The sequence below is a fragment of the Cryptomeria japonica genome, chromosome 6 (genome assembly GCF_030272615.1).
Source record: "Cryptomeria japonica chromosome 6, Sugi_1.0, whole genome shotgun sequence".
NCBI lineage: Eukaryota > Viridiplantae > Streptophyta > Pinopsida > Cupressales > Cupressaceae > Cryptomeria > Cryptomeria japonica.
In genome coordinates, this window is record NC_081410.1 from 630531785 (window position 1) to 630549381 (window position 17597).

Genomic DNA, 17597 nt, shown 5'->3' on the forward strand with positions numbered 1-17597 from the left:
CATCCCAAGAGTTGTTCCAGAATAGGAACTCTTCCCCCCTCCTGCAAATCTAAAAGATACCTTCCTTAATAAGAGAAGCCCCCTTCTTAAGAGTACTCCAAATCGTTGAACCTTTACCCTCAAGTGGATATCTTGGAATTTCCTCCATCAGGATACTGTGCATATATTTATAGGCCAAAATCCTAGCCCAGTCATGATCCTGCTCAACACACCACCTCCAATACAATTTAGCCGCCAGAGTCTCCCCAAATAAAATAGACTGCCTTAAAACAAGCCCCCTCGACTGCTTCGGGCTACACACCAACTCCCAATTGACAAGACTCCATTTGGAGGAGGAAAGGCTACCTGCCCATAAGAATTTCCTAGCCAGAGAGTCCAATCCCTTCAAGAACCACTTAGGAGCCACTTGAAGCATACATCGATAAGTCGGAAGAGCCTAAACCATCGACTGAATCAGCTGAACCCTCCCAGCAAAGGATAACCATCTATTAGTCCAGTGATCAACCTTTGTGCAAAATTTATCCAAGATACCCTACCAGGATTCCTTAGGAGGGTTACCAGGAGAAATAGGAATACCCAAATAAGTCAAGGGCAAAGAGCCAACTTGGAATCTCAGGATAAGAGCAATCCTCCTTTGAATAGAACCAGGAGTGTTGAAAAAGAGGATAGAAGATTTATCCTCATTAATGATCTGGCCCAAAGCTACAAGATAAACATCCAAAACCTTTCTTAGATTAGTGGCCTCTCTGATCCGAGCAAGACCCATCAGGGTCGTGTCATCAATAAACTGCAAGTGAGACTGCGGTTTCAAGTCATTACCCCAACTCCATCCCTAAATAAATCCCTAACCCACATTATGTTTAATCAACCTCCCCAGGCCCTCAGCCAGAAGAATGAATAGGTATGGGGATAGGGGGTCCCCCTAGCAAAGACCCCTAGATACACCGAACAGCTCGATATGATCTCCATTGATTAGCACTGAGAAAGATGTAGATGTCACACAGCTTATTACCCATTGGATCCATTCATCAGCAAAGCCAAATGCCCCGAGAATCTTCTGAAGGAAGGACCAACGAACTCTATCATAAGCCTTAGCCATATCCAACTTAATAAACATAGCTTTTTCCTTGGAAATTGCCATAGAGTGAATAGTCTCCGTAGCAATGACCACCTCGTCCAAGATTTGGCACCCTTCCACAAACCCACTCTACTCCTCAGAGATAACATCTCCCAGACACTTTTTCAACCTATCCACTATCAGCTTAGAGATAATCTTGTAAATCACATTGCAGAGAGAGATGGGTCAGAATTGGCCTAACCGATCAGCCTCATCACACTTGGGGACGAGTGCGATGAAAGTCGCATTCAACGCCCAAAGCATCTTCTTATTCCTCTGGGACTCCTGAACTACTTCCCATAAGTCCAATTTGATAATATCCTAGAACTCTTGAAAGAATTCAACTGGGAACCCATCCGGTCCAGGAGCCTTTCCCTTTCTCATGTGAAAATAAATCCTCTCTAGTTCCTCCAACGAAATGGGACCCATAAGCTGCTCATTCATCTCCCTAGTAACTAGAGAAGGGATGCAATCAAGAACTTGATTCTCCTCCACCGATTCCCCCTAAGACTCCTCCCTGAAGAGGGCCCGGAAATAAAGTAAAGACTCCTTAGAAATCTCCTACAAGGATAAAAGTTGCTTACCTCTATCATTAACCAGAACTGGAATGGCATTTCCATGTCTTCTTGCTTTCACCGAATTGAAGAAGAAAGCAGTGTTCTTATCCCCCTTTTGAAGCCAATCAATACAAGCTCTCTGTTTCTAGTATATTTCCTCCCTAAGCTCTCATTCCTCTAGAGCCTTGACAGCCTTGTCTTCCTCCTTAAGCAAGGCTTCAGACAAACCATGCTCTCTAATGTCACTGGTGATGCCATTCAACACAATCTGAGCAGCTTTCTTAGCATGGAAAATATTTCTGAAATCTTGACGATTCCACTTTTTAAGTTGAAACTTAACAAATTGCAGTTGCTTGGCAAAAGTGTACATAGAAGTGTCGAAGGTTGGCCTCCCTTGTCTCCACCACTCTGCAACAAGAGTCTATAAAGTAGGATCCCGAAGCCACATAAGTTGGAATTTGAATGATGGAGAGCGAGCGACCCGAGCAGAAGAAGAAACCAACTTGATGGGCTAGTGATCGAATCCTCTCCAGTCTAGAATCTTCGAGCTTGTGGACCACTCCCCACCAATCCAAAAACTAGAAACCAAAAAATGATTCAGCCTTTCTGCAATCCAATACTCCCCTATCCTCCTATTGTTCCAGGTGAACAGACCATTACCAAGCTTAATGTCAACAAGATGCAACGAAGCTATATTATCTCGAAAAAGGAAAGATGAAGGTTCTAACTGCATAACACCCCCCTTCTTCTCACTCAACTCAAGGATGACATTGAAATCGCCCACCATTATCCAAGGATGTAAGGGGACCAACCTCCGCATACCAGAGATATGGGACCATAAATTCTGCTTACCCTGAAGATCAGTGAGGGCATAGATGTTAGTAACCAAGATATATTCCCCAGTCTCAAGACTAGAGACAACCCTAGATAACGAAGATATGGAGGCCACCCACCAGTTAAGACGAATCCTTAGAGGGTTCCAAAGACAGGCCACCCCTCCTGAGGAGCCCACAGCCCCAATACACTAATACTAGCATCTCCCCCAAATCTTTGGCACCAGATCCATCATACTTTCCACAAAAAGTTTTGTCTCCTGCAAAAATAGGATATCAGGAGCATGGCTCCTTATCAACTCCCGAACAACTTTTTGTCTAGGGCCACTGTTCAAGCCCCTCACATTCCATGATAAAACAATCATTTAAGGGTATTGGAAAAATGAGAATCCAGAGTCTTTACTGACCCTGACTCAACCAAATTCTCCCCCATCAATTTGATCTTCTCTAAGTCCTTTTTTCTACCAGCCTTTGAACTCTTCTCTGATGATCCTTTCTTAATGTCCTTCTGGTGGAGACCCAAATGTGCTCCCATCTTGTTACTTTTGGCCCCAACAGATTCCAATTTTTGAGCTGAAGGAGAGCCCTCCCCCCCAACCAACTCCACTATAGCACTAGGTATGGACCCCAACTGAGCTACACCTAGTTGATCCATCTCCATTTGCTGGCTCCCAACAATTTGCAAAGCCTGTGTCAAGTCGCAAATCACACTATCATCAGCCAACCCTGGAGCACCCTGATCCAAAGGAGTCGGCCTAGGGTTCACCTCCTACTGGGTGAGGTCGTCCAGGGCTTCAAACCTATTGAAAGTATCCTCCTCCTGTCTCTCCTATAAGGGCCTCTTTTGTCCCCGATTCCTGTTCTTTGTCTTAACTGGGACAAAACCATCAGTACCCACAGCTTCCCTAGTCATGTCGGCTTTTCCTTTATCAACCCCATCTGTGTTATGGGTTGACTATTGAGATTGGGGCACCATCGGTTTATACCCAGGACACTTGCACTACAAGTGACCGTACTCATGACATAAACGACACCGAAAAGGTAAAGTCTCATAATCCAGTTGTTGAACCCAGGAATAAGAACCTGCACATATATCAATAGCATCTGGCAAAGGCTTACTAAGATCAATCTCAACACATATGTGAGCGAAGGTCATTACCCTTCTCCCCAGGGTTTGTGAGGATGCTCCAACTGGCCTCCCAAGCACTGAAGCAAGCATCCGTAGCACATCCTCCTGACAACATTCCACTAGAAGTCGCGGTAAGCGGACCCACACTGGGACCCTATTCGGGAGTTCCTCTGAAGGGTTGAACCCTACATGCTAGGGTTTGATAAACAATCCCACCTGGTTGTAAAAATACAGCCCTCCTTCAAAAACCCTACTCTGATCCTCCATGCAATTGAAGGTAACTATGAAGTAGTTGTTTAGTAGTAACATAATCTCCATCTCCTATTCTAGAGCCTAAGTTCTCCGAGCCTAGTTTTCCAAAAACTACAGAGAGACCCTCATCCCCAAAAACTTGTAGTATAACGAATGTTTGGAAAAGTAATCAACATCTTCTGCTATCATCTCCGGAGGAATACTCACCCTAGGTCTCTCGCTGCACTTCTCTAGGCAACCATTAATCTTCAAAATCCGTGAACCCCCAACGTTTCCAGCCCCGGACTCTGAGGAAAAAAGGTTATTGTCAAAGGTCTTTAAATTATGGGGTGGATATTTCAAACCCCCCACAGCTCGAAGATCCATATCGTGAGGCACCTTCGAGGCCTCTCCACCAGATCTATGCATCTCACCTCTCGGAGAACCTACCCTCTGAAAGAAGCTAGCCAAAGACTCCGTACCCTGCATGCAGCAATCACCCTCTCCTCGCGCATAGCTTGAGCCCCCCACAGCCCTTCCCCATGTGCAATCTGTAGATTCGCAGGGACCCCGAGCCCCTGCCCCCCACAACACCTCCCACCCCTAGCAGCCACCACTCCACCTACCCCCGCAACCCCGACGCCAACCCTTCCCACAACAACACCCCCATCCGCAGCCTCCACCCTCACGCCACCACACCAGCATGCAGGCCCTCCTATGAGAGCTAGGGCTGTGATGCGCTAGCCCATGCTTGGTTCCCTCCACGCGCAATGCTGCCATCATTCCCTTTTTTCGCTTTAGCATATTTCAAAATACACTATAAGACTCAAAAAATTAAGGTGGTCCTTAACTTGTGAATATCACTTTCCAATAATAATAATAATAATAATAATAATAATAATCAAACATAATGCCATCATTTTCAATGTGTTGTTTAAACATTGACTGTATACACCTAAATTAATTAATTAATGATTAAATAAATATCCTTATTAAATTATTAAAGTAAAATTTGACATCTTAAAATTATTTGTTAATTGAATCCAAGCCCCTTGATATTGAACAAAAGCATCGAAGAAATGATTTGATGTCTAAAATTGATCTAAAATCTACAAGATTGTCATAATAAAATGTAGACCTCTATAACATGATTCATTATAACCTTCTACTTATTAATAAAGATGATGATACCTAAAATATATTTAATAAAGTTTTTAAATTGAGAAAGTCTGATTCTCTAGATCACCCTCTATTTGACTTTATAGCCCTGGAGGAATATTTTTTATTCTAGTTTCTTTATAAGCTCCCAATCAAAATGTTGGTAGAATAATTTTCTCAATCACTTTTTATTCAAACACATTAATTAACTATACACTGAATATCTTTTAGAAAAACTCTTAAAAAAAAACTAACTCTATTGACGCGACGCGACCGATCGACGAATTCATGTTTCACAATGTATTTTACAGGCTAAATCAAACCCACTTCAACTTGGTTTGATTTCTCCCGACTTGTTTCGATTTCTGGTTTGAGGGGCAGTTTTTCAATTGGTTGAATAAATACCTAAATAAAAAATGCTGCAAGTGCAGATTCAGAATATGGATACTGTAATGAAGGCTGCAAGAGCCACAGGCTCTCTGAACCTTTCAAATTGCGAGTTGAATGAAGTGCCAGAGCAGGTTTACAATTATTTAGATTCACTCGGAGAAGAAGAGAAATGGTGGGAAGTTGTGGATTTGAGAAAAATGATATTGGCTCACAACAACATCCATACCCTCTCAGAGCAACTGGAGCGTCTCAACCGTCTCACAGTTTTGAACATCACCCACAATCAACTTTCTCATCTTCCTGCTGCAATTGGCAAGCTCAAAATGCTCAAATCATTAGATGTATCTTTCAATCTGTTGAGAGAAATTCCTCAAGAAATTGGTTCTGTAAATGCGTTGGTTACACTAAACTGTGCAAATAATCAACTAACCTCACTTCCAAGCAATATAGGGAACTGTAGAAAGCTAGAAGATCTCAAGGTGTCAAACAACCATTTAACAGCTTTGCCAGATGAACTCGTTCATTGTTCTAAGTTGGGGAGATTGGATATGGAAGGTAATAAGATTGCAAAATTCCCTGACCATTTGCTGAGCTCATGCAGTTTTATTAAAGAGATAAATGCTGCTAACAACATTCTTAATGAGATCCCTGAATCCATTGGGAAGCTCGAGAGGCTTGTCCGTCTTGATGTACATCAGAACCGAATTAAGGCCATTCCCTCGTCATTTGCTGGATGCTCTTCGCTTATGGAGCTTTTTCTAGGACATAATCAATTGTCTTCAATCCCCAAGGAGTTTGGAGACCTTTCATCGCTGAAAACCCTAGACCTCCGTTCTAATTTGCTGAAAGAGTTTCCAGAGGAGGCTTGCAAGATGCAACTTTTGGTCTTGGATTTATCAGATAACTGTCTTACTAGGTTGCCCACACAGCTTGGCAATATGACCACATTGAGGAAGCTTTTATTGATTGGGAATCCTTTCAGAGGGCCAAGAAGCAAGGTTTATTTTGGTACTACAGAGGCATTGCTTCAACATCTTCGTACTAGGATGAGCTTAGATAGAGAGGAACGATCCCCTGTTGAAGATACTGAATCTGCTATTACATCTGGGGAAAATACACCCCACACAAGAAGTCTCTACATGTGCCAGGGCTTGCATGGCAGTGCCCCAGCTAAAATTTGTGTCCCAGCTAAACCGTTAGACTGGGGGAGCAGCACAGACACAAAAGTGCTTTCCATACGCAGGGGTTTGCATTGTAGCTCCCCAGTTAAACCACTGGACTGGGGGAGCAGCCCGGACACTCAAAATTCTTCCAACCACAGAGGTTTTCATGGCAACTCTCCACTTAAACCAGTAGAGTTGGGGAGCAGCCCAGCTACACCAGATATTTCTATCAGAAAAGGTTTACATGGTAGCTCCCCAGCTAAACCACTGGACTGGGGGAGGGGCCCAAATACACAAAGCTCTTCCAGTTGCAGGGTTTTGCATGGTAGTTCCCTAGCTTGCAGTCCAGCCACATCTGAATGTTCCACCAGGAGGAATTTCCGTTTGCATGGCAGCTCTCCACTTAAACCACTAGACTGGGGGAGCAGCCCAGGCACACAAAGCCCTTCCACCCAAAGGGGTCTGCGTGGCATCTCCACAGCTAAACTGATAGAGTGGGGTATCAATCCAGCCACTCCAACAGTCTCCACCTGCAGGGGCTTGAATGGTATCTCCCCTGCTAGATCACTAGAGTTGGGGAGCAGCCCCATCTCTAACAGAAGGCATCTGACTCTTGAATGTACCCATTGCAGTTCTCCATTTCAACCACTAGACCACAGCCAGGTTGAAGATTTCATTGAAATGGCTTCTAAGGAGGCATCATCAACAAAGCAATTATCCATCAGTGGGCTAGGCTTGGAAATCATACCAGCTGTTGCATGGGAATCAGGAGAATTACTAGCTTTGGATGCCTGCAAGAATAAAATCAAAGAACTACCAAGTGATCTTTCACAATGCAATTCACTCAAAGTATTACTTCTATCAGATAACAAGATAGAGGAGTGGCCTGGTGCAGTATTTGCATCTCTTTTAAATCTTCGGTTCTTAAAACTTGACAGAAATCCACTTAATAAGTTCCCACAAGATGCCTTTGCCGCATTATCAAAGCTTGAGGTTCTTGATCTGAGTGGGATTTCAGCTAATTCATTGCCACAGCCTCCTGCACTGTCTGGCATGCCACATTTGCAAGAGTTGTATTTGAGGAGAATGCGTTTGCAAGAAGTCCCTTCTGATTTGTCCAGCTTAAGAAAACTCCGTATTCTTGATTTAGGCCAGAATAATCTGTCTGAAATTCCAGAGAGTTTCCAGCATTTAACATGCCTGGTGGAGCTTGATTTATCCGATAACTCTATTAGAATGCTTCCACCAGAACTCGGGCTTTTATATTCATGCTTGCAGAGTTTAAGATTGAGCGGCAATCCATTGAGAAGCATCAGGCGAACTATTCTAGAGCGTGGGACAGAGGATGTCCTAAAGTATTTAAAGGAAAAGATTTGCAGTCCTTCGCGTGAAACACAGCCACTGCAGGTGAAACAGACGCTTACTCCTTTACGACAGGAGTTCTACAGTGAAATCCCATTTCAGCATATATAACAGCCATAACATTCTAAATACTCTTCGTAAACTGGAAAAAACATCTAATTCATCCATAATCAATTAGTGAGCGTCTTATAAGCCTGTGAGCTCTCCAATGGATGAATTCAGTTCCTCCAATTTCCAGCAGATTCTCTTGATATTTGGCCACTGTTATCAGTAGATAATTGATTTGTGGTGCAGTAATTTGGAAAGGTGTGATTTATTGTATATTCACCACATCAGCAATCACAATTAGTAATGGAAAATGTTCTTAAAATAAATTTTCAAAAACTGGACCAAAATTTTATTATAAAATTACTAAAAATTAAACATTCAAATATCATTTATTATTAAAATAATTTCATATTTTACTTCTCAATATGATTTATATAACACCTAAACCATTTTTTTACTAACAACTTCAAAGCCAAATCCAAAGAAAAATATGGAAGCTGTTTTAAGAGCAAAGAGATCAAATTAATACCCATTACAATCTTTGGCCAAATTGTTTTAAGGAGTGACCCTAAATTTTTTGGTTAAAAGCTTAGTTTAAGAGTAAAGAGATCAATTTAGTGCTAATAGATTTGATTCTCTAAATATATGTCTTAGTATAAAAATTGACTCATCACATCAATCTATTCTATAAGCTTATAGTTGTGAGCCTTATAAAAATTTATTATGTTTATGCAAACCATCAAATCACCCTTAATATAAATACATTATAGGTTCTTTTGGTCGCATGGCTTGAACCCTTTAAATAGCACTCAAAACTCAACTTCATTATTACTACCAATTGGCAAATACTTTGAAACTCTGCAAATAAAGACTCCTACCCCATCTCTAATTATGCATCTAACACAAGAGGCTTCGAGTTTACCTTTGGAGGCCCCATTGAAATTCCTTTCCAATCTTCCAATTGGGGGGCATCCATTTGCCTTAATTATTTTATCTACATAGCCAACAATTGAAGTATTAGAGAGAAGATTAGTAAGAATTTTTAATAAACACAATTCCTTCATAATTCAACTATCCCAATGCGTGAATTTCCTTTTATTTGAGTTCTAAATCTTCACATTTATGAATTCACCAACATCATCCTTATCTTTTTCTTGAATGCATCTTCAACTAGTTAGCACTTTTCTTGAAAAAAAATAGAGTTCCTCTCTTTCTAGATTTACTAAATGATCAAGGATGGGTTCACCAACCATCACCAAGAGCAAGAAGAGCTACTAAAAAGTACAACTAGCAACAAAAACCTCCATTATCTCCTTTGAAAAAGTTCCAAATCATCCCAATCAATCAAGAAGCCAACTCAAATAATCAAAAGAAAAAAAGTACCATAGTAAGAGATGATCTATTAGTTGCTCCATATTTTGACACATCAAGCATTTTGAGGGACAAAGGATGCCAACATATTTTAATCTATCACCAAAAAAAATTGCTTATGCAAAGTGATCTAGGAAAAGATACTACTTTCAATAATACCTTTGTGCCCCAACATAAATTTGATGGTCAAGATGAGTTAGTAAGGGTACTATTTTGAATGTGATAACTAAGATTCATCAAGTATCATCCCAATTTATTCCCACACCAAATGAGTTTCTCTTCTTTTGGATCAATCAATATTTTCATTCTTCCCAATTCTTTTACAAGCTTTTCTTTCACCAATAAAGAAATAGTAGTCCCACTAAAATTAATCCACTTTCATTCAACTCCATTCTCACCAACAGTTTCAATGAGATAGTTTACAAATTTATAAATATTTGGGTTAACTTCTAAAATGGGCTCTATCCTCTTATTGATATACCAAAGTTAAGAAAATGCAAGGATATAATGGAGGATATGTGTGTGACAATCAATGACAAGTGACAAGTAAATAGATTCTTAGATACTTCATCATAAATGTCCAAATATGTGAATCATCTAGGTGATTAATAGTTATAAGAATTCTACTTAGACCACAATAACCAAATATTTATTTTGAAGAATCATGTGTCAAAGAGCCATAAGATTGTTAACCATTATCCATAACAATTTTTCACCAAGTGCAACATCATGTGCTAAGGACATTCGAATGCTAGTGCCACTAACAAATTTACCTTTTCTATTTTTTCCTAATTATTGGAATTCTTTTAACTTCATTGGATCTCTAGTAAACAAAAGATTTTGACATTTGATTGATGTTTTGAGTGACATTTTTCATTAATTAAAGATAAGATGTCATATGGGTCAGAGTTGGCCCAACTTTTCCTATGGGTGCGAGTTGTTCTAATTGTAATAATGGATCTACCTAGACAGTTGTTCATCGCAAGAAATATTCCACGAACATGTCTTCTCAGGGTACACTACTAAATAAGCAGTCTCAAAGATTTGATTCAAAATAGGATGTAATAATATGGTTGCCTTGTTTTGTTGTCTCCATGACTAGTTTTGTTCTAGTTGAGATTTTAGATGGTTTGTGCTAGATCAATAATGAGTTGGGACCCTTCCCCATTGTTTTTAATAAAAAACACTCTCTAAGGAGGCATTTGGTATAAAAAAAATATTATGAATATTTTCATGTTTACATAATATACAATTATTTTTTTTTAAGATGATTTCTATTCACTCAAACTATTAATTGTTTTTTTCTTATTCAAAAATGTTATTCACTTTTGTGCATTGGATGCCTAATACTCAATAACTAAGAATTTACTTTAAATCAAGTACAACTTAAAATAAATCAATCCAATAGATATTTTACCGTTAATTTATCTAATTTTTATCACAACTAACTAGCATGATAAGCTACACAAATTTAGATAAACTTTTATGAATAAATATTCAACTAAAATTGAATTCCTCAAACAACACTTTGGAATTTATCATATAGTGATGTGGAAGAATTCATAGGTGTAAAATATATTATTTCCAACAAGTATTGAATTTGCCTCTAAATTGACATAATAAAATATACCCTATTGTGTCTATCATTTCATATTACACTATGTATCCATGTGATGCCAAAATACTCACTCTATTTGCTAATATATCAAGGTTAGTGATCCATCTTTGAGGAAATTAAAGGTCATAGCTCTTATGTTCTTTGTAAAGCTACAAGGTCTCTTCTCTATTGCAACTCTCTATTCCAATGGTTCTTTGTGCTTTGTTCTCTTTGTTTCCCCTATATGTGATATTGGATTTTCTCTCTGTTTGGGGTAGTTTTTAGTTTTTTAGTTTTTTGTATACTTTTAATTTATTTTTTTATAGTGTATTTTTATTATTTATTTTTCAAATTTTATTCCTACCTCTTTTTTAATTGAGTCTCTCACCAATTACCGACTGAGGCATGTATTGGGTCCTCATGGGGGTTTTGGGGATGGTAAGTTTGATGATTGAGGAAATTAATAATGACAGAGGGGAGATAATGTTTCTAATAACTCCTTGTCATTCTTAAGCACGATTTTGAGTCTCTCAAGGCCAGTGAGAGAGATTTTATCTCAAAAAATGCAAAATTTGTGTTTCAAGAGAAGGAACATGGATATTTCAAAGGAGGTGGTCAAATCATTAGAGAAATTGGTAAGCCATGTTTCCCTCTAAAAAAATGCATTGAAGCTCTTTCCTAACAATAATATGAAGAAGATATTAACAAGAAATAATGTAGATTAAAGTAAATTCATTTTCTTTGTGGCACTTGATAGAAATAATTTACCTTCTGGGAGGTTTTTTGACATTTATATTTAAAATGTGTAGAAAAAAATTATAAGTAATATGTATCATTGTCTAAAATGATTTAGAGTGGTCTTTTGTGGTGTTTTTAAGAATCACAACATGCAATATAGGCCTTAGGGAAAGGGAATATTTGAGTATCAATAATTTGGTGTCCAAGTCTATTAAATGGTCTCTTGAATTATTAGAAGATGATATTTTTGTTGCATAGTGCGTGGATGGGTTATAGTTAAAAATCCACCTAATTCGGTGGGCTTTCATTCCTCAAATATTGTATTCTTTGGTAAATTCTTTAAAGTTGAAGAGACAAGGGAAACTTTGCCCCAATTGGATATGAGGAATCTAATATCCTTTACTCTAGGAGACTTTGTTTCTAACAAGCTAGAAATTTATCTGGGTCATAAGATGGTTGTTTGTCATATGGAAGCCATGGGAAGCTTAAATACTTATTTTTATGAAATCATGAGGATCACCAATGGAAATATTATCCAAAGATGAAAAAATCAAGCATTGGCATAAACCCTATTTTTCATACTATGGGTTATGAAATTGGTACCTGCCTAAGACATAACCCTAATGAAATTATTATTGATACCCTCCCTACTAAAATTGTTGAGCGTATTAAGAAAATCAACAATGATGAGTCCTCATTACAAGAGGCTCATACAAATGCTCCTAAAATTGATGAATAAAATTTGAACCATAAAAAATGTTCAAGAATTAATCCTTGCCCAAATTAAAGCTAGAACCAAAGATGCAATAAATAGAACCCTCGAAGACATATTAGCTATCTATATTCTAAATTAACCTTGGATCCAAGCAAGACTAGTAAGAAGTTTCTAATGGCACCAAGGATGGTGGAGATATCCCCCATGAACATTCCATATTTGAATCTATGGAAGATACATAGTTCAATATTGATAAAGAGGTTTGTGGAAAAGATTAAAAAAAGATGAAAAGAAGAAAATAATACAAGGACTAAATTGAAATGCATTAAGGATGGTGATAAGGTTCTAGGCTCTTTTTTTACTACCTCAAAGCTAAAAATGTTGAGGAGGCTATTATACCTATTAATAATGGGTCTAAGCTATTGACATGGGTCTAATACTAATAATGAGATACCAAGAGGCTCAAAAGGTTTGTAAAAATTATATTCTAGAAAAAATTAACAGATGGGATGCTAAATAATTAAGGATATCAATGATTAAGATATTGAATGGATTATTAAATAATTCAAAAATGATAAATCTATGGGTTGTGATGGTCTACCTATGGAATTCTATAAGAAGCATGTTAATTTGATTAGTAAAGATTTCTTGGTTGTTGAAGCAGTCACCAGTGATGAAGGACCTCAAAGAGATCAATCCGGACCAGTCAGTAAGAGTAAACACAATGGAAACACAAAGATATGATGGAGGCAATGAAGAATGGATTATTTTATTGCATGAAATTTGATTACATCCAACCTGTAAAAAATGGGTTACAACATACCGACTCAGAGGCTTGGTAGAATAGGTCACAACCGGGACCTTGAATCTTATGATTTATCTTCTACGCACAGTCTAGCTACTTGATTCTCTGATTGATTCTAATTGATTTCATTCTAATGTGTAATTATAAATATATATATCGATCCAAAGGATCTAGTCGGCCCAAAAGGGATCAAAACCCGAAGAACAAGACCTAACATGAAAATAACAAGGTCGGCCTCCGCCAAGAGATTCCTCTGGAAAATCGAAAGGATTAAATGTAGATCATGGGAAAAGGTCACCCACATGCCAAGGAACATCAAAATCAACACCGAAGGCTCTCCAAGCTTTAGATGGGGTTCCGATAGATCACCAAAATAGGTCTAGGCAACTAGTAATAGGAAACTATCATGGAAAACGATAGCAATATCTTGCCAAAAAATGATCCAAATGTGATGTTTTTTGGAAGAAAGAAAGATGATCAAGTCTTCAAGTAGAATCCAACTCCACTAGATCCGGTGAGCCAAAACTGGGACACACAGAAAGGAAAACTAAAACTGCAAACAAAAAGGAAAATGTTTTTGGTTGATGCAAGATTGCAATGAACCGGGGATGCTCCTGGATCAAACATCTGAGGTTATTGAAAAAGTGAGCCTTTCACTTTGCTGGGGTCAGAGGAAAACCAAGGCGGTCTACCTCTACCTGAGAAATCCAAGATGAATCTTCAACTGGTTTGTCCTTCCACTTCACAAGATATTCCTTATACTCACTTCTCCGGGTACTATGCCCAATCCTACTGTCCAAAATCTCTTCTATCTGATTTAATTCCTTCTGGGGAAACTATTTCTCCAAGTCTGCAACACTATTCTTACTGAATTTTGATTCATGGTACTCATGAAGATTTGCAATGTTGAATATAGGTGAAATACTTAAGACTATCTGGTAACTCCACTTCATATGCATTTCCAGAACTGAACTTCCTCAAAATCTTGTAAGGTCCAAACTTCTTCATCTGCAGCTTGTTATAAGTTCCAAACAGGAATCTCTCTCTTCTTATATATACCATCACTTCATCGCCAACTTTAAATTCCTTATGTCTCCTTGTAAAGACATAATTCATTCTAAATTCAATAATAAAATGAAATGCTCTTTATTCTTAAATAAAATCATAATTCTTCTAATAAGTCTATTTCTTACACTTTTCCATCCTATGATCTAGTTGATGATTCCAATGATATCATAATAAACATGAGATTTCTATAAATAAAGGAATTTTCATAAAAAAAGGAAAATTGTAGAAGTATCTTAATCTTATCATCATACAATACTTAGCTTTTTCTTATGCCTTAAGTTTAAATAACAAAACATAAAGTAAAGGAAGAGATGCATCCTTTGATATGCATTCCAAGCTATCCTCAATAAATATTTATAATGAATACGATAACAAGATTCGGGTGATTTTTCCACCCAAACTTGAAGTTTACACTTCCTTGGAATTCTTGGTCAATCAAGAATATGCGACCCTACATGAATTGCTTAGCAAAAAGAATTCGATAGACAAGATGGAATCTGGTGCATACCTAGAATGCTACGTGCATTTTCAATTTTCTAATTCCTTTGAGAAACAAACAAGATCAATCAAGGATATGGTAGAGTGGATAAATAAATCCATCTTTTCAATGGTCAATCGGTTACTCAGCCGAGTATAATGCCATGCATAGAAATAGCATATAGTTTGGAAAAAGAAAACTCTCTCTCTATAACCCACATTTGACACTCATCCTGGAAGGTAATCTTTCCAAACACACAATCATATCTAGATTTTCTAATATTCATATGAGATCATAACTAAGTATATAGAAGACAATCTTTTCTTTTCTCAATTCTAGCTTCCTATTCCTCACATGATAAAATTATAATATTTAAAGAAAACAATCTTTTGTTTACAACCAATTTTATCTGGTAAGAAAACAATCTTTCATGGACAAACAAATATATATCCGAAAAGAAAACAATCTTTGACTTCTATCTTTTCAAGTAAATCAAAAATTAAAAATACGAAGGTATAACACATGTATGTATCTTTGCATAAAAATTGAATAAAAAATGAGTACACATTCTTTTATTCATTTACCATAACATTTCAATAGCGTAATCATTAACTTGCATTTAATTTCTTATGGTTTCGAGTTTCCACATTTATATCACCTAAGTTCTCTATCTTTCCATGTGTTTTGTTTGTCTACCTCTTTTCTTGAATAACATATTTATTTTGATACTAATATGTGGTTTTTCATGATTTATGAATTCAACTAACTGATTTTACTAATTTTCCATAACAACATTTAACATGATGAAAATTCATAATGCACATACCTATATGGATTTTCAAATGAGATACCCAATAATCATCTTAACTTCTAATGCACGGATCAAAATCGGGAGTGTAACTCTTTTCTTCACGAAATCAAAATAAGCTTCAATATTTAATAATTCATTATCCTAATATTTCATCTTCTTTGTGGTTCAAATTCAAAGTTTATAACGCACAAACTCTCTCTATCCCCTTCCTCTATTTCTAGAGGATTTTGTGATCTAATTTCTATGAGTTAAACTATGTTTATCAACAAACCTTAAGAAAATATTTCATTATTTCATCTTTATTTACATGAACATATTTTAAAGCAATTTAAAATGGTTTCATATCAAAAAATCAAATATCATGATTCTAATTCCTTCATTTGATAATTGTATAAATCTAAACAAAATAGAACATTCTTTTATCTTTTATATCTCTACAACAAAACTTGCTAGAATAGAGCCTACCTCTAAAATAGGATCCAAGTCTGTTATGATCACTGATAACTTCTCCCAAAACTGTCTACAATATGTCCAGATTCCAATGCTTTTCCCCTCTATGTTATTCTATCTCATGAGCTCTCTCTTCTCTACTTACTACTCTATATTTCCATTCTCTATTCTTTAGTTCTTATCTTTTCTATATTCTATGAAATTCGACGCTAAATCTGAGATGATCATCACCAATCTTTTATGACTGGTCATAATACTCCTAAATCTCCAATACTTTTCTCTTCAAACACTTATGTGTTCTCCATGCAATGATATTCATTATCCCTGTTGTTGACACCAAACTGCTCCAGCCATTTAAGTTCTTTATTACTGGTGTTATTATATGGACTAATTACCAGGTTATTATTAAATCATGCCACATGAAATGGCAGTTGCAACACATGTGAAGTTGGATATTTGGGTGGGTATTTGGTAGTAACACCGACTCCCTCCCTTTCATACATGGAATAGATCTCATGACACCTTGACGTGTAAATATACCACACAATGCATATATTTAATAGTAGAGTTTGAATTTAACTCAAACACAATGTGTTTTTTTAGTTGTGTAGTTGCTATTATTCTTCGACTCCACTATGCGGTAAACTTAGCTATTAATAACTCGTTATAGAATGCTACGTGGAATAGTCAACATCGACTCCCATTTCGCATTTCTTATTCAGTGTAATATATAATTTGTAAGTCAAGTTTCAATACAAACACTTCAATGCTTGTTCTGTGGCATGGTGGACATATTACTTCTTTTCTTGCAAACAGTTTTCTAAGTTTCCACGTTATGCCAAATCGACTAGTATCAACTCTCTCATAACATGTTGTTTGACTATGACTTGTAGTAATAAATCCACCAATCCTATCGGTTATTATGTTTTCAATTAAGTCACTTTTCATTTTTATATTTATACATATATTTATATTTATATTTATATATATAAATATAAATAATGACTTTTCATAAAAGAAAATAATTTAATTTCAACAATATATTTACATATATGGTAATTACATGCATATTTATAAGTATATGATCAAATTATTATTTGAACTTATATACATATATAATACATGTATTTATATATATATAAATATAAGTATAGTAATAAATCAATTCAAATTTAATTATCTTTTCTTTTTCTAATCATTATATAAATCTTATACATATATATGTGTGTATATGCTTCATATATACATATACATATGTGTGTGTGTGTGTGCGTGACTATCGAGAAATCACAAAATAGAAACATAAGCATGATATGAAATTTATACATTATCTATATAAAAAAAAGGCTCATTCAAACATCGAAATACATGTATAATCATTTTTTTTAATAATAAACTATACAAACCAATCTTTCTTCAAATTAAAGAAATGTCGATGAAAACTATTTATACCAAATTCATCATTCAACCAAACATTCAAATAAATTCATTTAAATCATCTATCTTTGCAAGATACAAATTATATATTTTGATGTGGTGTGTGAGATATTCCATCTATTCTAGAAAAATCCAGGAG

General features: G+C 36.6%; 1 protein-coding gene across 1 annotated transcript; it reads left to right on the forward strand.

Moving 5' to 3' along the window:
* Positions 1 to 5465: 5465 nt before the first annotated feature.
* Positions 5466 to 8051, forward strand: LOC131068644 (plant intracellular Ras-group-related LRR protein 6-like). The gene is made up of 2 exons (XM_058003877.2): positions 5466 to 6491; positions 7242 to 8051. Exons 1-2 carry the CDS (start codon positions 5466 to 5468, stop codon positions 8049 to 8051), a joined length of 1836 nt encoding a protein of 611 aa, XP_057859860.2.
* The last annotated feature ends 9546 nt before the right edge of the window (positions 8052 to 17597 follow it).